This window comes from Gopherus evgoodei, chromosome 1 (assembly GCF_007399415.2).
Source record: "Gopherus evgoodei ecotype Sinaloan lineage chromosome 1, rGopEvg1_v1.p, whole genome shotgun sequence".
NCBI classification, from domain to species: domain Eukaryota; kingdom Metazoa; phylum Chordata; order Testudines; family Testudinidae; genus Gopherus; species Gopherus evgoodei.
The window spans coordinates 222,284,721-222,308,029 of NC_044322.1; the positions used below are offsets into that span (position 1 = coordinate 222,284,721).

The 23,309-nt window shown below is 40.5% G+C and overlaps 1 protein-coding gene across 1 annotated transcript; it reads right to left on the reverse strand.

Annotated features, from left to right (window-relative positions):
- Positions 1-769: 769 nt before the first annotated feature.
- LOC115644478 (C-type lectin domain family 12 member A-like) lies at positions 770-22,448 on the reverse strand. The gene is made up of 5 exons (XM_030548864.1): positions 22,399-22,448; positions 19,813-19,901; positions 4,941-5,084; positions 3,567-3,656; positions 770-912 (listed from the first exon to the last, which is right to left on the reverse strand). The coding sequence occupies exons 1-5, from the start codon at positions 22,446-22,448 to the stop codon at positions 770-772; spliced, it is 516 nt and encodes a 171-aa protein (XP_030404724.1).
- Positions 22,449-23,309: the final 861 nt, after the last annotated feature.

Below are 23,309 nucleotides of genomic sequence, written 5' to 3' on the forward strand. Positions count from 1 at the left end.
TTAACATAGTTTTCATAAGTAATTATGTTAACATTGACCAATCTTATTCATAAATATTTCAGACTGGGGTTTTCATCACTTTTCTCAAAAGAGACTGTTCCACAGTATAAGAAGTTGTTTTTATATGTAGTTTAACATTTATATTGAAGCAGGTCAATGAAGTTTGACCCATGGTACTAGTCACTATACTGACATGTAGAAAATTCAGTTGTTCACTGCTAGAATATGAAATCATTGTTGCAACTTCCTGCTGTCAGTGCTTCAGTTTCACATAATTGTTGCATACACAAAGCATACAAGGAGCCTGGGAATGTATAATGACAGTGTAATTAACTGAGAGAAGAAAATATTGTGCAGTTTCCCATATGGTCAGTGATTGATATTCAGTGTTGCTTGGTGCAGGACATAAAAGCTTTTCAACTGACATTAAAAAAGAAATATGCTCAATTGTAATTCATATTAAATAGGCACATTTATGCTGATGTAGAGCCAAATGAATTGGTTCATAGAATTTCTATTTTATTAGAGGAGATTTTCAATTTAACAAGCGGCTATTAAATGGGTTTTACTGTAACTAGAAGTGTTACAAAGAGTTTTCATAACATAATACATTTGTTAACTTATTTAACCTGCTATGCAGCAAAACAACAACAGTAGATCAGCTTCTAACAGATGAAGTATCCCAGCTCAAGGTGGCAACTCTGCAAACTCAAGGGGTGAATTCTCTTTCCGTTTGGAATGTCCCCGGTTATGATCACCATGAATACTGTTATCTTCCTTGTGCCAATTCAGTAGTCTTTTGCCGAGTAGCCCTCTTTTCACAAATACAGCGATATTGGCCTGTACAGTTATGGGAGAAGGCTTCCTCAGCTTTGAAAAGTGCACATTTTTCTCCAGGCTCTTGTATCTTTACTGGAAAACATTTAAGAGAAATATTTTACTGTCAGACACATCAGACTTGGTGAAATCACAAACAAACTTATAAAATGCCTAAATCTTGGGGGTAGATGCCAGCCATATACAAAGAAAGAAATAGCTTTGGGATGGTTCAGGACCCTAGACAAGCAGAATTGATTAAAATATGAAAATTGGGGGAAGAGTTGACTAGGGCTAGACAGACTGCAGGCTGGTTTTGAACAAGTTTCATTCATTCCACACAACTCCCAATCCTGCCTGGCAGCCCCCCTGCCATTCCCAGTCCTGGGCGCCCCACACGGACCCGCCAATGCCACTCAGTCCTGCCCTGTGGCCCTCCTCAAATTCCAGTCCTGGGCTCCTCATATGGCTTGTATCACTGTGGGCTACTTCTCTTTTTCAGGGACAGACTTTGATACCCTTACACACATAGGTGAGTAGTCACTTACAGCAGTAATCCTACAGATATTAATTAGATTATTACTAATGTGGTTAACTGCTCATTAATGTAAATTAGGGGGTCATAATCAGTCTCTTAGTGCTGGCTGAAAAGTCTTTCCTCTGAGATAGAGCTTTTAGCCTTATACGTAATTTATCTCAGACACGTATGTGTAACAGTCTGACCCACCTAGGGCATTTATAAAAACAGCTTTTTTTTCTTCAGAAAGATTTTCTGACAATAAATTACTCAACCAGTTCTACTTCGACCTTAATCTCTGTGCCTCAGCTCCCCATCTGCAACACAAGCATCATGCCTCCCCCTTAGCTCACAGCAGTGTTGTGAAGATAAATTAATCTATGTTTGTGAAACACTTGGATACTATAGTGATGAACGCCATAATTCTGCCTTCATATCTGGCACTGAATGCAGTCAATAAGGCCTAGGGGCATGGATTGTACTATGGATATAAAGCAAAATATTGCACATCCATTCTGTGCACTGACTGAGGCAGCCATCCTATGGAAATACAACAGTATGTGGTCATGTAACAGGGGTAGTCAGTAGGAGGACCATGGGCCAAAACCAAACCTCCAGATGCTTTTGAATGGATGGCAAAATCTATTTATTTACTCATTATCATTATTGTCACTGCAGTGTCAAAAATGTTTCTCTGGAGTCTGGACTTTGACCAAGAAATTTGGACCTTAACAAAAAATAATTGACTACCTCTGCATAATGCTATGCACAAGGGGAGCTGAATTAAGTTTGCACAGGAAACCTTAAGTCTTGTATTTTCTGACTTTTGAGTGCTTAAATTTGTAACCCTAATAACATTTTTGTAATGTATTTGTGTATGTGTAATGTGACTTTATTACTTTGACCCTTTAAACCCTGCTCAGTTTGGACCATTCATTAACAGCACTTCTAGAAACTCAACGAACAACTCCAATGGAAATTCAATAAGTGATAACTCTGTTTGTGCTTCAAAAAGTCTGTGCTGTGAAACCATGGATTCAGATAGCTCAGTCTGAATCTTCATGTTTTTATCAATAAAATAACAAAAAAATATCCTCACAACAAGAAAAACTCAGCTCTGTAATCAAATTAAATCATACATCCGGCAAATCAAAGGTGTCCAGAGACCCTCATCCTGGCTTCCAATCAGCAAACCCCACTCTCTACTTCCAAGAAGGAGCTCAGCCCACATATAGGATCTTTCTGAGCTTGGCTAGACTCAGCTGCACCTGATGGCTTGGACTCTGAAACCCTTGGAGGGATTAAACGAGCCCTTTTCCCCATACTGTCTGACTCAATGCCTCTTTCTAGAGGAAACATCAACCCAGGTGGGTCAGAACTGTGGGACCTACTTGGGGGTACTGAATAATCTTTATTCCCCTTCCCACCAACATAGTAAAAATTTGGTAACAAATACACAAGGATATAAAAATAACTGAACAATTTCTAGGTGTGCCTGAGAGTTACAGGTCAGTGGGGTGGGCTGTGCCATCCTGCCACACCCAGCCATGACCAATAGCCGTACAGGATAGTCCAATCCAGTGAAATGAGACGTGAGACTTTATGAAACCCTGTGTGGAAACAAAAGCAAATCAGCTCAAACTCTGATATGAGTTTGAGTGTGGATATAAGGGATGGGAGGAAAGCTAATGAGTCATGCTCACAGACAGTATGCTGGCCAGATATTGGCCAAGCACATTAATTATCCAAGGGAATTACTGTGGAAGGAGATGAAACACTCTCTTCACAATGAGCAGAGAGCGCTAGCCAAGAGAAATCTTGGGCCCTTTACTGAGATAGTAGAAATGCATTTCAGTCTCTTGCGATCCCCCCACCCCCCTCATGTAGCTGTACTGAGCATTAAACCTGAGACCTGGTATCATCACCCTTCCTTTAAGCCCTTCAGGTAGTTTTAGAATTTTTATTCATTCACTTCTCCGGTGCCCAAAGTCTGGTCAAGCTCTCTTAAGAAATTGTGCATGGAATACAACACAAGGCAGTTTAGTGCGCCATATTATCCTGACAACATGCCCATTCATTTTATAACCATATTCTATCTCCCCATCACAGGGATATATGGAAGATATAGTTTACAATATACAGGAAACAAAACAACAGGGTAAATTCCCTACCAGCTCTTTCTTGTTCTCTATTTTAAGCAGTAGGGATCCCCAAGAAGAGCAGTATTCTTTACTATTGTGCCATGTTTTCATGTCCTTAGAAAAATGGTAACACTTCTCTCCATGCTGAATCCAACTCTCTGGGCAAGGTCTGCATTTATCTCCTTGAAAAAAAAGACATTATAAATCCATCACATTTTTGTGTGATGCAGTTTCATGTGAGGGGTCATAACATATTAGCTGCACTGGCATGTTTGTGCACCACCATTCTATACTGGAATAGAGTCTTCAAGTGGCACATGTTTGTGATTCGAAACGAAAAGTAATTAATTCTACTGCTGAGTCTGTGTGTCTCAGGTTCAGCTGATGCATTATCTGTAGTTGGCCATGAATTTGGGACAATTAGAAAACAAACATGCAGACTTCAAGAGGTAGCATAGCCTCACCCTCCTTACTTAGAGGAGGCTAGCACCATTAATGGAACTAGGGCAGGCACCATCTGCCCCAGAGAAGAACTTACATGCAACCAATGTAACAGAGAAGAGACTGAACTGCAGAGTCACTGTCTGATCAAAGGTCCAACATATGTTCAGGTGCAACTAAGAAACATCCTCAAATTATCAGGAATGATAAAGATTTTTCCATTAAAAAATGAAAAGGAAAAACTGGACCTAAGCCTGCAACTTATTTTTATTTATTTATTTATTTATTTATTTATTTTAAGAAAGACACCAGGATTTCTTTCATTTGTCACCTTTTAGCACTGTCCTTGGCATGTGCATCTGCAAGCATAGGCCTAAAATGGAAGAGCTTGATCAGTGTATGCTACGTCTCACTAGTGTACTGACAATGTTGATCCACTTAAATGCTGACTCAGTCTTGTCAGTGAATTGCTATTATTGATGGTCACAAAAATTGCAATTATTTGTGGGCCCTATGAATAAGAACACCCGCGAAGGAAACATCACATGTGAAATAGGTGACATGAATCATAGATAGAAGGGACCTCAGGAGGCCATCTAGTACCTGCTCAAATCAGGGCCTAGCTCTAGATAGATTTTTGCCCCAGATCTCTAATTGGCTCACTCAAGGATTGAACTCACCACCCAAGATTTAGGAAGCTAATGCACAAACCACTGAGCTATACCACCTCAGTTTGCCATTTGTTGGACACATCCTGTCACTCCCAAAGGGACAGGAAGGACTTTGGTGACAAATTGGAAACAGATATGCCCATGTTACAAACCCCTGAAGTTAGAGTCCCAGGGATCATAGAGTATAACTCATGCTGGATGCCCAACATTTTTGCATAGAATTATTTGTGGCTTTCAGTGTTAACAACCATTAGATCAGGCCCTTGGGCAGTGTGTGCACAGGTGAATAGGAGTCTAATGAAACACAAATGTTATTTTATAGGCTATAACAAAATAGTGAACCTGAGTTGCTACCTTTCATGTTCATAATATTTGTGAGGTTTGTGCTCTTTGCTTGGAGATCATCTCTTTGCTGGTGGCAGATTTCCAGTGTTTTCTGCAGTTGGGTGATATTGTCCACAATTTCACATTGCTTGTTGAGGGATTTGTTCTGCAGAACTGAAATTCAGAATAAATTCACACATACTATACCACTTGTAAATTTTGTAAGTTTTCACAAGTTGCCTTTTGTTCTATAGGTCTGCTTAGAGAAATGTATAATTTTTCAGATTTTTTTGGTAGCAAAATAGTAAATGCTACTTGGATATTAAAAAAGCACTGGGTGGTTTTTAAATGGAACATATTAATAACAATTGGCAATTTAGTTTGATTTCTAATCTCTAGTATGGAGGCAGTGAATATTTTAAGAGACTGAAAGACTGTCAATTCTTAATGGCTGATTTACCACTCTGTTACTCTGGTTTTGTGTCATCATCACTCCAATGAAATCAAAACTAGATACACTGGTGCTGCCAATATCCAAGCTAAGTAGCAAGGAAAACAGGTAGAGATTTAGGTAGAATGAAGTAACAGGAGTTGACATGGATGTGCTCCAAAGAAAACCCTAAATAGAGATAAAATCCATTTAAAATCTTGCTAAAACTCAGAGGTACAGCACACATCATTGCTACCATGAAATCCAATCAAGCCACGTAGCACTGGATGAGAGAACCTGAAAAATCTGATGCCTTATCAAAAGATGGAGAAATCACTGGAAGGAAGGAAGGAGCTGTTCATAAATTATATGGCATTTTAAGGTAATTTTCAAGATCCTCCCACTCCCTTGTAACACTTTGTAACACTGGAAAAACATGTACAAATAAGGACTCACCTACTGAATGCATTATATATTTTATAGACAGTTGCAAAGGAAGAAAGGAAGGAAGGAAAAAGATCTAAAGAATAAATTTGAGTGCAACTTTGAAATCCATTAAGGAAAAGGTTCAGAAGAAAAGATGAAAGGTGAAAACATTTAACAATAACACTAGACAAAGGAGGAAGGAATTAATTGATGAAAGAAGTGTTACCGAAATGTCGGGTCTGTTTAGCTGAGAGCCAATGACAGCCACACAGGGATAAGGAAAGGTTGCTTTCTTTTGCAGAAGAAAAGAGAGTTTTCAGGGTACAGTGGAGGGAGAAGAGGACAGAAAATGGGGAGGAGTTGATCTTCTCTTTGAAGAAGTCCTCAAGTTTCTACACCAGGAAAGAGGAATAGTGAGAGTGGGGAAGATTTCAGCATGAAGTCAAAGACCACAAATAGGTGACAAGAGTCGTAGGAACAGGATTCGATGAAGGTGGAAAATTAGGGTTATATGGCAAGGAATCCAACCACTGATAACATGAAAATGTCCCATCTTAACAATGTGCTTCATTTCTAGGGGAGGAAATTCTATGGGAAAAGAGGGCAAAGTAAACTGAATTTGAGGACTCTGCCAAGTGGAATGTGGATGAAACAGGCAGATGAACACAATTATGCTTAATGAAAGCATAGAAGAAGATGAGATCAAATGATCATGAATAAATAGCCATTTTTCTGTTGCTGGTTCACCTGGAGCAAAAGACACATCCAGTACTGCCTCATGGACCTGGAACAGCTTCAGTGACATGCTAAGATTCCAATGGGTTGTTGTGGAGTTTAGTGAAGTCAGATACTAGTGACTTGGTGTTTAAAATCTGATACTGATCATTGGCTGCTTACTGACCCAAGTAAAGCTCTCTATGATCTTGTCTAGACTACAGTTTTTGGATGTGTCCGCTAAAATATGTTGATTGACAATCAATGACACCACATAACCAAAAATCCAGTCTAGACAAGGACAATAATCTTTACTCTCCATCATCTTCTGTCTCCTGGTCCTCTACTTTGCACAGATCCTGAACATGATTTTTTGTACAGGGGTTTGTGGGTCATGAACAGAGGAGATGAAGAAAATGAAATACATCTGGGAAAGTATCAGAGGGGTAGCCGTGTTAGTCTGGATCTGTAAAAGCAGCAAAGAATCCTGTGGCACCTTATAGACTAACAGACGTTTTGGAGCATGAGCTTTTGTGGGTGAATACCCACTTCGTCAGATGCATGTAGTGGACCTGCCCCTGGAAATTTCCACTACATGCATCTGACGAAGTGGGTATTCACCCATGAAAGCTCATGCTCTAAAACGTCTGTTAGTCTATAAGGTGCCACAGGATTCTTTGCTGCTTTTATATCTGGGAAAGGCAGCAAGAAACAGACAAACAAGCACATGAACATAAAGCAACACTGCAAGGCATAACACAGCATTGTGCTCCTCACAACAAAGTGCTTCTGCAGCAGGGAACCCACAGCAGCCTTTTTAGTGTGAGTGGGAAATTATGGGGAATGGGGAACAGGGGTCTGTTGGAGAAGAGAGGAGGTAGAAACTGCTTTAGTTTAAACACAGGAATTGGCTGTGGAGGATGCAAGGTGCTCAGGTTTTCGAATAATTCATGCTGTTTGTTGGGGTTTTCATTCTGAAGAACTTAAATTAATAATAAAGTAACAAAGCTGTACCACATAAAACTGAAACTGCAGTAACCTTTATTAAATCAATTGTCTTTTGCTCTACAGGTCCACTAAGATAGTAAAAGAAAAAGACTGATTTTGTAACCTGACTAAAAAACCATGTGCAAAATCATTATATAACCAACACGGATTTTTAATCTCTGTTAAATTGCGGGAAAGGGTAGTGCTACTATCCTAAGCTCAACACACAGAATAAGTTTTGTTCCATGTTAGTTATCAAAATGAGGAACCACTTATACAGATCGTTTTCAAAATATGATCATACTTTGAGCTCCACTGGGCTCCTCCTCAGTGAGGCCTGAATATGCCCATGGGCTCTTCTAGGCTTCTTTAGCATGGCTCCTTTTTGTCCAAGAGGGAATTTAAAAAGTATTATCTCCAAAATGCCAGCCATGTTGAGCACCAAAATTAGCTGTTTGTCAAGGCAGATTACGCTGATTTGTGATCCTCCCTCTCCTTTCTTACATGAAGAATTAAATAGCTAAAGTTAACATTTAAATCATCATCAGTGGGTATCTGAGTTAACACCTCTGTCATGGTATTCTATCCCCAGTCTGAACCTTAGAGTCCAAAAAATGGGGTACCAGCATGAATTCATCTAAGCTTAATTACCAGCTTAGATCTGACATACTGCCACCACCCAAAAATATATAGTGTTTTGGGGCACTCTGGTCCCCCAAAAAACCTTCCTTGGGGACCCCAATACCCAAATTCCTTGAGCCTTATAACAAAGGGGAATAAACCATTTCCCCCCCGTTCTCCTTTCTTCCTCCCAGATCTTTCCTGCCCTGGGTACACTAGGAGATCACCGTGATTCAAACTCCTTGAATCACAACACAGAGAAATCAGGTCTTTTCCCCTCTTCTCTCTCCTTCCCAGGTGTTCCCTCCCTGGGCTATCCTGGAGAGAGAGACAGATTCAACCTCCGTGAATCTAAAACAAAGGGATTCCACCCTTCCCCCCTCCCTTCTCTCTCCGTGTCCCTCACCAATTCCTTGGTAAGTACAGACTCAATTCCCTTGAGTCTCAACAAGGGGAAAAAATCAAACAGATCTTAAAAAGCAAAACTTTTAATAAAAAGAAAGAAAAAAAGTAAAAGTTGTCTCTGTAATTTAGATGGTAACAGTTACAGGGTCTTTCAGCTTATAGACACTAGAGAGAAGCCCCCCTCCAACAAAATACAATTTAAAATACTTCCAGCAAACTATACATTTGCAAATACAGAAAACAATCAAAAGACTATAACCACCTTTCCTACTTAATACTCACTATTCTGAATATATAAGAGATTGTAGCAGGGAGATTGGCAAGAAACCTGGTTGCACGTCTAGTCCCTTTCAGGACCCAGAGAGAACAAAGCAAAACCCAAAAACACAAAACAAAGGCTTCCCTCCACCGAGATTTGAAAGTATCTTGTTTCCTGATTGGTCCTCTGGTCAGGTGTTTTTGGTTACCTGTTTGTTAACCCTTTACAGGTGAAAGAGACATTAACCCTTAACTATCTGTTTATGACAACCTCACTGAGAGGAATGGGGCAGCTCCTCCCTTTTGGGGCTATTGTTCCTGGAATCACTTAGGCATCTCTGACATTCATTTTTGAGGTTTTCTTTGCAACTATAATAATAGATTGACTTTTTGCAAATGAAAGCTGGGATTCTGCAAAACTAAATAGCATCATATAAAAAAAAATCATTAGGGGCCATTCAGATGAGAGGGCACAATAGTGACACGGGAAACTATTTGCACAACATTGTCCTCCTCATAAATAAGCACTTCTACAAGAGGTAAACCACAACAATCTGCTGAAGGGAAACTACAACCTCATTTTAGTCAGAGTGGGCAAATTATGACGTCAAGGATTAGGGAACCCATATGAGTAGAATAGGAGGTGGGAAATGATCTGGTCTAGTCATAGGAGATAGATGAAAATGCAAGCTTGTTATTATATCTGAATATGTGGTTTCTTCTACATTTGAGTCATCCACAGGGTATGTAAAAGCAGCAAAGAATCCTGTGGCACCTTATAGACTAACAGACGTTTTAGAGCATGAGCTTTCGTGGGTGAATACCCACTTCGTCAGATGCATGTAGTGTAGGTAGAGAAGGAGTGTGAGTGGACGAGAGCTGAGGAAGCGTTGTTCCAGGTCGGCCATAAAAATATTGGCATATAAAATATTGGCATGGGGCCACAACCGTTGTACCCCTAACCCACCCAGCAATATCGTCAATCTATCCAACTACACACTCAGCCCAGAAGAAAAGTCTGTCCTATCTCAGGGACTCTTTCTGCAGTGCCACCCCACCAACATGATACAGTCCTGCGGCGATCTGGAAGCCTACTTTCGCCGTCTCCAACTCAAAGAATACTTTCAGGACAACACCGAACAGCGCATTGATACACAGGTACCCTCTCACCAACAGCACAAGAAGAAGAACTCCACATGGACTCCTCCTGAGGGTCGAAATGACAGTCTGGACCTATACATTGAATGCTTCTGCCGACATGCACAGGCAGAAATTGTGGAAAAACAACATCGCTTGCCTCATAACCTAAGTCGTGCAGAATGCAATGCCGTCCACAGCCTCAGAAACCACCCTGACATTATCATCAAAGAGGCTGATAAAGGAGGTGCTGTTGTCATCATGAACAGGTCTGACTACCAAAAGGAGGCTGCCAGACAGCTCTCCAATACCAAATTCTACAGGCCACTTCCCTCAGATCCCACTGAGGAATACACTAAGAAACTGCACCATCTACTCAGGACACTCCCTACACTAACACTGGAACAAAATCAACATACCCTTAGAGCCCCGACCAGGGTTATTCTATCTACTACCCAAGATCCACAAACCCTGAAATCCTGGACTCCCCATCATCTCAGGCATTGGCACTCTCACTGAAGGACTGTCTGGATATGTGGACTCTTTCCTCAGATGCTATGCCACCAGCACTCCCAGCTATCTCCGTGACACCACTGATTTCCTGAGGAAACTACAATGCATTGGTGACCTTCCAGAAAACACCATCCTAGCCACCATGGATGTAGAGGCTCTCTACACAAACATCCCACACACAGACGGAATACAAGCTGTCAGGAACAGTATCCCTGATGATTCCACAGCACAACTGGCTGCTGAGCTCTGTGCCTTTATCCTCACACACAACTATTTCAAATTTGACGACAATATATATCTCCAGATCAGTGGCACCGCTATGGGCACCCGCATGGCCCCACAATATGCCAAGATTTTTATGGCCGACCTGGAATAACGCTTCCTCAGCTCTCGTCCACTCATGCCCCTTCTCTACCTACGCTACATTGATGACATCTTCATCATCCGGACCCATGGGAAGGAGACTCTGGAAAAATTCCACCACGATTTCAACAGCTTCCAACTCACCGTCAACCTCAGCCTGAACCAATCTACATGGGAGGTCTACTTCCTAAACACCACGGTCCAAATAAGTGATGGTCACATTAACACCACCCTATACCGAAAACCTACGGACCGCTATGCCTACCTTCATGCCTCCAGCTTCCATCCCGGGCACATCACATGATCCATTGTCTACAGCCAAGCACTGAGGTACAACCACATCTGCTCTAACCCCTCAGACAGAGATCAACACCTACAAAATCTCCACCAAGCATTCTCAAAACTACAATACCCGCATGAGGAAATAAGGAAACAGATCAACAGAGCCAGACGTGTACCCAGAAGCCTTCGACTGCAAGACAAACCCAAGAAAGAAACCAACAGGACTCCACTGGCCATCACATATAGTCCCCAGCTAAAACCCCTCCAATGCATCGTCAGGAATCTACAACCCATCCTGGACAATGACCCCACACTTTCACAGGCTTTGGGTGGCAGGCCAGTCCTCGCCCACAGACAACCTGCCAACCTGAAACATTCTCACCAGTAACTGCACACCGCACCATAGTAACTCTAGCTCAGGAACCAATCCATGCAACAAACCTCGATGCCAGCTCTGCTCACATATCTACACCAGCGACACCATCATAGGACCTAACCAGATCAGCCACACCATCACCGGTTCATTCACCTGCATGTCCACCAATGTAATATACGCCATCATATGCCAGCAATGCCCCTCTGCTATGTACATCAGCCAAACTGGACAGTCTCTACAGAAAAGGATAAATGGACACAAATCAGATATTAGGAATGGCAATATACAAAAACCTGTAGGAGAACATTTCAACCTCCCTGGCCACACAATAGTAGACCTTAAGGTGGCCATCCTGCAGCAAAAAAACTTCAGGACCAGACTTCAAAGAGAAACTGCTGAGCTTCAGTTCATCTGCAAATTTGACACCACCAGCTCAGGATTAAATAAAGACTGTGAATGGCTTGCCAACTACAAATCCAGTTTCTCCTTCCTTGGTTTTCACACCTCAACTGCTAGAACAGGGCCTCATCCTCCCTGACTGAACTAACCTTGTTATCTCTAGCTTGCTTGCATATATATACCTGCCCCTGGAAATTTCCACTACATGCATCTGACGAAGTGGGTATTCACCCACGAAAGCTCATGCTCCAAAACGTCTGTTAGTCTACAAGGTGCCACAGGATTCTTTGCTGCTTTTACAGATCCAGACTAACATGGCTACCCCTCTGATACTTGACACCATAGGGTATGGTTTTCAAATTTTCTGTGAAATTATAGTGTTGATGGTGAAGATAAACAAAGTAGCACATTGCCAGTTAGTGCTGTGGAAAGGGGTGAGCTTGAAGGTCTTTCTGTAGTACAGCCTATTTGTCTCTTGAATTTGTGAATCTCTTTCTCTCTCTCCATAGGCCAGGTCTACATTAGAAACTTTTGGCAGTTTAGCAATGTCAGCTTGGGGGGATTTTTGCAATATTATTTTACTGACTAAATGCTAGTGTAAACACAGCTTATACTGGTAAAAAAAGTGTTTTTGCCAGTACAACTTATTTTGCTCAGGGACCTATTATAAACTATACCATCAAAATCACCTTTTTGCCAGTATAACCTTCATATACTCTAGCACAGTTTGCTGTTATATATATACTGGCAAACCATTTCTAGTGTAGATATGGCCTTATTGATGAGTTTATCTTGTTCCAATGTCATCATGTTAAATTCTTTTGTGCATTAATACTTCATGCAAATTTCAAAAGTAGTTATAGTTTAACAACATTTCCTTTAGTGTGTATCTCTAACTTAATCTCCACCAAAGTGTCTCATAAAATTATTTGATTACATCTGCTTTGATTAGTTTGTTCTTCCCATAGAAATGAATCATTGCATTTGATAGAGTTCCACATGTGAAAATATTAGTTAAATTGGAGAAGATGGTGATTAATATGAAAACTGAAAGGTGGATAAGGAACTGGTTAAAGGAGAGACTACAACAGGTCGTATTGAAAGGTGAACTGTCAGGCTGGAATGAGGTTACTAGTGGAGTTCCTCAGGGATCAGTCTTGAGACCAATCTTATTTAACATTTATATTAATAACTTTCTCACCAAAAGTGAGAGTTTGCTAATAAAATTTACAGAGGACACAAAGCTGGGAGGTATTGCCAATACAGAGGAGGACTGGAATATAATACAAGAAGATTTGGATGACCTTGTAAATTGTAGTAATAGAAATGGGATGAAATTTTAATAGTACGAAGGGCAAGGTCATGCATTTAGGGACTAACAACAAACTGGGAACGTATCAGTTGGAAGCAACAGAGGAGGATGGCTATATTGATTGGTCACAGGATTATTATGAGCCATCAGTGTGATGCAGCCATGAGAAAAGCTAATGCAGTGCTAGGATAAATCAGACGAGGTATTTCCAGTAGAGACAGGGAAGTGTTAATACCATTATACAAGGCACTGTTGAGACTTCATCTGGAATACTATGTGCAATTCTGGACTCCCGTGTTTATGAAAAATGAATTCAAACTAGAACCGGTGTGGAGAAGGGCTACTGAGATGATCCAAGGAATTGAAAACCTGTCTTATGAAAGGAGACTCAAAGAGCTTGGCTTGTTTAGCCTAACTAAAATAAAGCTGAGAGGAGACATGATTGCTCTCTATAAATACATCAGAGGGCTAAATACCAGTGATGGAGAGGAGTTATTTAAGTTAAGCTAATGCAGAAGATGGTATGATGAGGTTGCCTATGATAGCATGTGTCCCATCAGCGACTGCCAGTAGCAAAAATCCCCAATGCCTGTAGATGGGACAGTATATGGAGAGGGCTCTGATTTACTGTAGAGCATTCTTTCTCAGGTATCTTCATGGTGGGTCTTGATCACATGCTCAGGGTTTGACTGATTGTCATATTTGGAGACAGGAAAGAGTTTTCCCCTGGGTCAGATTGGCTGAGACTCTGCTGGTTTTTTGCCTTCCTCTGCAGCCTGGGGCATGGGTCACCTGCAGGTTTAAACTAGTGTAAATGGTGGGTTCTCTGTAACTTAAAGTCTTTAAACCATGATTTGAGGACTTCAGTAACGCAGACAGAGGTTAGGGGTTTACTTCAGGAGTGGGTGAGTTTCTGTGGCCTGCAGTGTGTAGGAAATCAGACTAGATGAATTCGATTGTTCCTTCTGACCTTACAATCTATCAGTCTATGAATCAAATGGGTATAAATTAAGAAGAGAGGTACCAAGGCATAACTGATTACTGAGGATTCCATACTTTGGTAAAAAACTGTTTTTGAATGAACAATACAGTGTATCCGTCTAAACTTACAGCACTTACTCTTTGAGTACAGAATGCATTATCTGAGAATATACAGGTAACTGTGTTAAAACAATGGATGTATGCCAATTTACACCAGCTGAGGATCTGGCCTACTTAGTGTCTTCTCTGCAAGTACTTACCCTTGGACCCAGGACACTTATTGTTACCAACAAAACCAGGCAGAAGATTCCAAGAATAACTAAAATGAGCTGCAGGTATGGAGGCAGGGAGGAAGAATCTAATAGAAAGGAGAAGGGAGAAAATCAAATAAAGTGAGCTCCCTATCCTCAGAATCTGGTGTCAGATTGAAATTTCTTTAGGCAGTATATGTGACACATGGACAGAATCCAACCAACCAGGACTAAAATAAGAACACAGGGAATGCCATACTGGATTAGAACAATTGTCCTTCTAGTCCAGCATCCTGTCTCCAACAGTGGCTAGTACCTAATATTTCAGAGAAAGGTGTAAATCCCATATAAAGGTCAATACGAAAAAACATCCCTGTGGAAAAGGTTTCTTCCTAACCTCAGGTAGTCAGTGGTTGACTTATGCTCTGCAACTTGAAGGCGGTATATGAAAAAAAACAAAAAACAAAACAGTAATAGTTTCCATTCATTACCTGTATAGCTAATGAAAGTGACTGTAGCAAATAGACACTTTTTGGTGGCAGATTTGTGACTAGCACTGACTGAAAGATAGAAGTTCATGAACATTTTTCATTTTGTTGAAAATTTCTCATTTTTATTGTTTTCATAACAAAATCGAAAAAAAATTTAATAAATTTCAGTTAGTTTCCAAATTTAAAAAAAAGTGTAAGAATTTTGCTTCAGGGGGGAGGGTTGCCCCATTTTCTGTCACCTTTTATCTCCCCCTCTTTTTCCTTTGGAAAAAAGGAGAGAGAAAGGAAGTTTAATAACCAAAACAAAACAAGAAACCCCAAACCTTTAACTTAAACAACATTTTTGAAGTGAAACAATATTTTTCTTTTCAACACTTTAATTAAAAAATGAAAAATTTCAACCAAAACATCAAAATTATTTGGTCAAAAAGTCATTTTTGTTGAAAAACTTTGATTAAACACTTTTGATCAAGAACAGTTAAGATCTCTCTGCCTGCTACAGACAATTTGGGCCCAGATTTGTTATCAGCTACCAGTAACAGAACATTAGCAAACACTTGTAGAATATGGATATTCAGGCCTGCCTGTAAAGGCCTATACTTTAAGACAGTAATTCTCAAACTTTTGTACTGGTGACCCCATTAACATAGCAAGCCTCTGAGTGTGACCCTCCTTTATAAACTAAAAACGCTTTTTTATATATTTAAATGCTGGATGCAAAGCGGTATTTGGGGTGGAGGCAGACAGCTTGTGACCCATCATGTAATAACCTTGTGACCCCCTGAGGGGTCCCGATCCCCAGTTTGAGAATCCCTGCTTTAAGAATTTATGTGTTTTTTTTTATCACTTAGCTAGTTATAGAGGTATAAAACAAAGAATCAAAATCACAGTCCACCTGTGTATGGGCCTTCTCTCACTAGGATAGTCTGAGGCCTTGTTCTTAGGCTAAGGTCTTTGGCTAAACAGCAGGGGCAGCCATAAGCTGGGAAGCAAACAGTCATATCCTCACATTCCAAACCAGTCGATTAAAATAAGGTGCTATTGGGCTGTTAGAAAGATGATCCTGTCCTGATAGTGCCCATCACCATCAGATAAAGAAACAGATCTTAAGAGGGTTAAAGAAAACATAGTTTGATAGCATCCTGTCTAGAAAGAAATCACTTATCAATGGTTGTGGTTGTGAAACCGTCATTTCTGTATTGTTTTATCTTTATGGCCCTCACTTTTCTATTGTTAATCTGTCTGGTTCTCTAATTGTTTCTGTTTGCTGTATAATTAATTTTGCTAGGTGTAAGTAATTAGGGTAGTGGGATATAATTGGATAGAAAATTATGTTACAATATGTTAAGACTGGTTAGTTGAATTACAGTAAAATGATTGGTTAAGGGATAGCTGAGAATATTACTATATAAACTGGGGTCAAACAGGAAGTGGGGGGAAGGGAAATTGGAATCATATTTGCTAAGGGGCAGGGAAAATGGGAACAGGGACACAGGCAAGGCTCTGTGGCTTCAGAGCTGGGTAGGGGGACCTGGGGTAAATGCTCTGCGGCATCAAAGTTGGGAAGAGGCACATAGGGTAAACACTCTGTGGAGTCAGACCTGGGAAAGGGGACACTGGGGAACAGACTCTATCGGTGTATAGAGATGAGCCTGACTGGTGTGAAGGGCTTCGGAATATGATTGTTTGGAAACTAACCCCAATAAATGTTGCATTGTCGGTGCTTTGGACTACTGGTCTTTTGCTGCTTGCTGTCTGCAGGACAAGAACCGGGGCAGGGTGTGAAGGGAAAGCCCTCTAGCAAACACATTTGAAGAAAGTTCGTTACTGGAGGAAGAGGTTTGAGTCTTTACAGTGAAACACCAGTATATATAGAACTAGAAGCTTTTAAGGCATGGTACCTTTATTCTTGGCCTTCTCAGCAATCTGTCTGCTTTGCTGTTCATTAGGACTGTGAAATTTCAACTCTGAGTAGGTCACATCCTGCTCACTCATTTCTAGTGGGTTATAGAACAGAGAGTTTAGACTCAAGTGTATTGAGATGGGTAATGGGATATGATGAATAACTGACATGACATATCTATGAAACTCCCATCAGAGCAAACAAAAAGCACCAGTACCTATTTTATGCCACAAATGAGCTGTCTTTTAGAAAATCCAATCAAGGTTCTTGTGATGAAAAGAAATCATATACTAGAGCAATGAGTCCAGTGTCAATTTCTTATCACATTTTCTAATACAGTGTGGAAATTTAGTTAAAAGGGGGCTCAGTTTTCAAAACTTTGGGAATTGGGTTCTAATGTCTGACCTCTATTTATATTTCCAGAGGATAAAATTTCCCAAACTGGAGCTGTCAATACATGTTAGTAATTTAAACAGTGAAATTAAAAACAAAACAAAAGACAAAAAATCAACTTGTTAACACTGAAGGTTTATAAAAACAAACATTAGAAAGTCAGGTTTTGACTTAATATTTAAAAGATATATTTGAAGGGCAAAATTTTCAAAGGGACCTCATGGAGTTAAGCATCCAGTTTCCACTGAAATTCAAAGTGAATTTTCTTAAGTGTCTTTTAAAATCCCACTTGAAAAGTGTGGTGTGACAGTCTGGGAATCTGTCAATGTACATCTTTAATCTGAGATTTTGAGGTCTCTGTATGTATGTTTATCAAGCAGCAAACACTGTTTAGAATGTGGTGCTAGTTGCCCACTTTTTTCTCTTTTATCTCCACATTGGACCGAAATTGCCATGGGTGGCAACACAGGGAAATGGAGCCTACATGTCTTCTTTGAAAGAGACAGTTATTAAGGGCTATTAAGCAGTGAACAGATCTGGTCCTGACAGAAAAATAGGATAGCTGAAGACTGGGAAAAGCCAATTTGCAGGAGGTTGGGACTGGAGTCTGGGGTATCTCCAGCAGCAGAACAAAGGAATCAGGTGTTGGATGTGAGACATATAAACTTGAGAGACTCACACAGCAGGGAAGGAACAGTAAGCTTTGGACAGGAGAGAGCAAGAGAGAGGCCTGCTATTGTAGCAAGGTGTCCTGTTTATCTGCAGCACCAGCCAAAGTCAAACAAAGAGAGCTGTCCAGTGTCCTGGAACAGAGAGAGAGAGGGAGCAAGAATCTGTGATTCCAGAGAGAAACTGTGTGCAGGAGACAAAGATCCTGGACACCCCAAAGGGCTCTGCCCAAGCCCAATTGCTATCCCAAGTGGTGAGGAACCTGAGGCAGGGAGATGTGTAGACAAAATGATTATTTTGCCTAGATCTGTGTATGTCTCTTGCTATCTAAGTAAAGAGAAATGGTGTTTAAAAGCTATTATGAAGCCGATGTGTCTGTTGCCTTTGTCACTGATGAGTTAAAACAGTAAATCTAGATTGCTCACAAGGCTGGAGTTCTGCAAGAGGGTGTATTTAAGCTACAGGAGAGTCTGGGTGGCAGGGGTCAGCACTGGTCCTAGGGGCCTATGTTAGTTGGGCCATGTGGCCCCATTTGCATAAGATGATAACAGACAGCCTACACTCACGAGATGTGCCAGAGAAGCCAGCAGAGGAAACACTTCTGCACTTTATTGATAGCCAAGGAAGCTTCAGAACTCCTGGCTCCAGTGGTTTGGGACTCCACACAGCAGCATGGAGAGTGTCCAGCACAGAGCACTCTTCTAGAGCTACATGTGTGACATATGGGAGCACAGACTCCAGAAAAACTTAAAGTGAGGAGCTACTCTGAAAAAGTAACTATGTAAAATTGATACCCTCTTCCCCAGTGAGTATGTGATCTGTGCATATTCAGATCATAGCTGCTGACTTGGCTTAGTGTCAAAAATAAGTTAGATTTAAAAAAAAAAAATCTTTTTAGCCCCTTAGAGCCAATATAGCTCAGACAGATGGAACTAGTCTATTTCTACTTGTGCATCGCCTGCTGGAATAGAATTGCTTAGTAAGTTCCAATCAATTGTATCTGTACAAACCTATTACCAACAAAATTAAAATATGCTATCTATTGTTGGTATCGTCCATAGCCAGACCCTCACTACATAATTTCTAACACTCTCAGTTCTATGACAGAGAGCAAAACTCAAAATCATCATCCCAGTTCCAGCTTTGGACAAGCAATGTGTCATATTCCATCCTCAGAAAATGCAAGAATGAAAAGATGAGTCTTGAACCATGCCCTGAAGGTCAACAAACCCAGGCTCCACCAAAATAATAAGAGCAATTTAAGGTGAGCACCCTATACCAAAAACTCCTGTGCCAGAGACCACCAGAGTTCTCAAGAAACTGCTAAGAGAAGCAACATGAGTGTGATTATGTTACATAAAAAGAGTACCTTCCCCTTTTCCTATCCTTCTTTCTAACCTCTCCAGGTCCTTTTGTACTTTTTCTCTGACTTTTGTAGGGTTCAGAACATCATCTAGTTCAGTATAAACTTATCTATAGCAACCCAAAGCATACCAACTCCTGATTTAATACACTGACATGAGTCATCGCACTTTAGTTTTGGATTCTCACCCATTTTTCAATCAGTAGGACTAGAATAATTTCTCAACCAGCTTCAATTAATTTTTTCAAATAGGATTTTTTGAATGTTTGTAAACAAAGCTTTTCTAAACTCAAGATCTGATTCCTGGCTTGGAAAAGATCTTATAGCTTCGATGTACAGTTTTCAAAAATGCCTACATTATTAGCCATTTTTGAAAATGTTTACCCTTGGTGTTTAATGGTAAAACAACCAAATACATTACAGAAGGCAAAAGGAGCACAAATGCAAATTCACATGCTGCAGGGACAGCCCATACTAATGCTAATGTTAATGTTGATTAATGCAATAGTAATTTTTATAACCACTTGTATTAAATTTATAAGAGAAAAAAGAAGACAGAGTTAAAAAACAACCTCCTTCAATTATCTAGTCTAATAACAAAAGCTACCAAGACATTTGGTGATGATACCTGTGTGGATGTCAGAGATCCTTGGTTGGAATCCTGGAACAGATGTGCTGATATCTTCATATGGCATAAAAATATGAGAAAGAGTTTGTCTGTCGTGTTAGTAGAGAGTCAACATAAAACAAAGGAGGAAAAAATTTTCTGTGGTGTTCCGGCTACAACTGCACAGGAAGTTCGCACATAACTGGTTTGAAGTGAGCTGCCCCCTCACAAAGTATTCAGAGCAAAAGGATTTTCATCTTTATGGGTTAAAGCATCATTATGACCAGGGGTCAAATTAAAAAAACAAAATTAGTGATACTCTTCCAGGCTTCACCCATAAACCAAATTTTCTCCATCTGAGATATGAAAATGTCACACATCTCACAGCACAATGCATAGATGTTCAAAATATTATCCTGTGGGCTTTGCTTGGCTTTTCAGGCTTCACTCCCCCTCATAGAAAGAGTCATGGGAAGGCCAGATTAAGGCACAGATGTAATATGCATATGCCCAGTACCACAGCTCCTAGAACTGTATGCTGGGATCAGAGTCTAAGCATTCATGAAAATATGAATTTTCCTAATTTTTATGGTTGCAAAGAAAAGGATGGAAATGTGAGTCAAGTGTAACTGATGCAGTGACTTCCACATAAATTTGCAGACAGCCTCCAGAAGAGGTAAAAGCAGCAGCCATCAGAGCCACCTGTCCCCTCAGCAACCACCAGAGCAGAGCTGGGCCCTGTTGCTGTGGGGGAGGGGAGCTGATGATTTATCTTGGATTACCTCACTGGGTTTTGTGGGATTGGTTCCCCCTCAGTGACCTTGTCTTATTCATGAAAAAAGAAGTTTTTTAAAAAGTATCAGCTAACTCCATTTGAAACACTACTAATGCAGATGCATTTTAATACCTTTATAACTGGATTAGCTATTTGAAGTCCAGAGCAGATGAGGTTTAGAGGTACCAACACTCTCCCACTCAAATCTGACCAAAAGTCTGTTTTAACTGTACTAAATTGAGTCTACACTAGGTCCTAAGTGGTGTTTCAAAATATCAGTGTAGTCTTGTATCTGTCCTTTCCTCAGTTGCCTATAAGACAGTGAGCATTCTGGGGCAGCAAGCATCTCAGAGCTTCTTTCTGGGGATGGGTTTCATCCCGGTGCGGGGAAGAGAACACAGCTCACCACACCTTTAAAGTTGTCTGAGGAAAATGTCTGTACTGCTTTGCTGTGTCCCAGGGAAGTTATTGAAGTTGGAACATTTGTAACAGCTTCACACTTTCTCTCTCAGCTGAGAGGCAGGCTGCAGGGGCCATGCAAAGCACGGTGGGGGAGAGGGCAGCTTTGGTCTAAAAGGGAAAGAGAAAACAGTGCAGCATTCCTTAGATTTTGTTAGAAGAAAATGTTTGCAATGTTCTCCTGGGTTCCAGGAGAGTTAAAGAGGTTGGGATGACTTGCCCTGCTTTAATCTTTCTCTCCTGGCAGAGAAGAAGGCTGCGAAGGGTGAGTGAATCAGGACAAGTGGGTGGGTAGCAGCTCAGTTTTTGTGTGAGAAAAGAGAACAATGCAGCATTCCATTAAAGTTATCTGAAGAAATTATCTGAAACAATGTGCATTCATTCCAGGAAAGATATATAACTTACCATATGTCTCCACTTTCCTGTCCATTTCACAGCCAATAGACAGGCACAAAGGCAGGTTTTTCAGAGGCAGCCAGGGACTGGGTTCATGATGCCTATCTCCTTTTGCATTAAATCTCTCCATCCTAGCTCAGAATTTTGTTGATGTACATTCCATTCTTCTCCCAATCCTGGAAACATATTCCAGCAATTTTTTCATGCAGCATGAGCTCCAGCTGGTCTTTGAGATTCCTGGGGTGTGAAAAACTGTTTGGACCTCCTTCATAGATCACCAGATCCCTCCATTCAGTGATATGTAGTGGGGTTCCCATTTTCAGAAACATTTCCCTGGCACAGAATGAAGACTGAAAAGCCACTTCCTTTTTCCACTGAGGTACTTGAAATACCATCCTCCAGCGGGTGTCCAGTCTTCAAGAAGAAAATTGAAACTGGGTACATAGTCCTTGGAAGGAATCTCCACACTATCCTCCAACTTCTTGAGACAGGATGAACTTTTTAAATGATTAAAACTACTACTAATTTTTGTATCACCATTATATGCAGCTGGTCTTTTCTTATGGGCTGTAGCAGCTTTCTGAGAACCAGGGCACTCCGTGAAGAGAGAGTTACATTTCTTGAGTGTTTAAAAGTATCAACATTTTGGCCTTCTACAGCAGTTATGATATTGGAGGTGGAGTCAAGTTTTTTCTCAAGGCCAAACTGTAATGTTTTCATGCTCATTGATTTTGCAGACAGTTTAGCTTCTGAAACTGAAACCACCCCAGCAAGAGGGCAGAGGAAGGTGTAGAAGGGCCATGGGCACCTGCTTGCAGGTGTGCAGCAGAAAAATCAGGAGCAGTTTAAGAGCACTCTGCAGCAAGTGGAGAAAATTCTGGACTCGTTCCTGGAGGTTGAGAAATGGCATCAAGAATGAGAACATACCTCCATGGACTGGCTAATTGGACTAGTGTTTGACAGAGTCCAGTGCCTACCTGTTACTGGGCCCCTCATCAGCCACTTTCTCCTCCTGCTGCTCCTTCATCAGCCACCCAAGCTGGAGCAGGTATAGTCAGTCAGAACTACCAGGTAACAGGGAGCATCCCCAACAAGGTAGCGCCGCTGAGCAGACTGGAGTGGCTGTTTTCATTAGCAGCCTATATACCAGCTGGTTTGACCTTTCCTCATGGATTGGCTGGGCCTTTACGACTCACAAGTAATTATTTCAAATGACATCCCCATATAAATTATGACATGTTTCTACACCCCCCTTTTTTTGCTTTACATCCCACTCTCTGATCTCATTTTTGGACATGTACATTATTGGTGTGGCAGCCATTTTGATTTTTTAATTTTTTTTATGGGCAGCATTAGGACTGCTTGTGTGGGTTTTTTTTTCACACTGAGAGCCATTTAAAAAGTTTTAAGGTTAGAAGAATAAATAATTTATTTTAAGAAAAAAATAGGCTTTTACACAGTTAAGTCCTTTTCAATAAAGTTTAGTAAGAAGAGGATTAAAGTGTGAAGACATAAGTATGTTAACAGGCCATTTTAGAGAAAAAATAGTTTATGCATTGATGTTATTTTGAAATAAAGTCTGAATGACACACCTTTTTAGAGAAACAATGTACGTCTTTTGAAATAAAGGTATTAAATATTAGTAACAGGACATAATTTTTTTTTAAAAGAAGAATTTGTATGCATTTTGGTTATTTTAAAATAAAGTCTAAATGACAAAAAATAGAGAGCAATAATTGTATTTTTTTAAAATAAAGGCATTAAATACTAGTAATAGAACATGCATTTTTAGAGAACTTTGGGGGGGAGGGGTGGTGATTAAACAAGACACAAAATTAGAGAGGCTGTAGAACAGCTAAGAAAGGCATAAGACTTTCAGCCTGTTACA

What these genes read in the sequence shown, in the direction of transcription:
- LOC115644478 (XM_030548864.1), bottom strand. Translation starts at nt 22,448, where the DNA reads ATGAAGGAGCAGCAGGAGGAGAAAGTGGCTGATGAGGGGCCCAGTAAC. An exon ending in GATCTCTGACATCCACACAG is followed by an intron (nt 5,085 to 19,812) that starts GTATCATCACCA and finishes TCTGAATTTCAG; the next exon opens with TTCTGCAGAACAAATCCCTC. An exon ending in CATGAAAACATGGCACAATA is followed by an intron (nt 913 to 3,566) that starts GTAAAGAATACT and finishes AATGTTTTCCAG; the next exon opens with TAAAGATACAAGAGCCTGGA.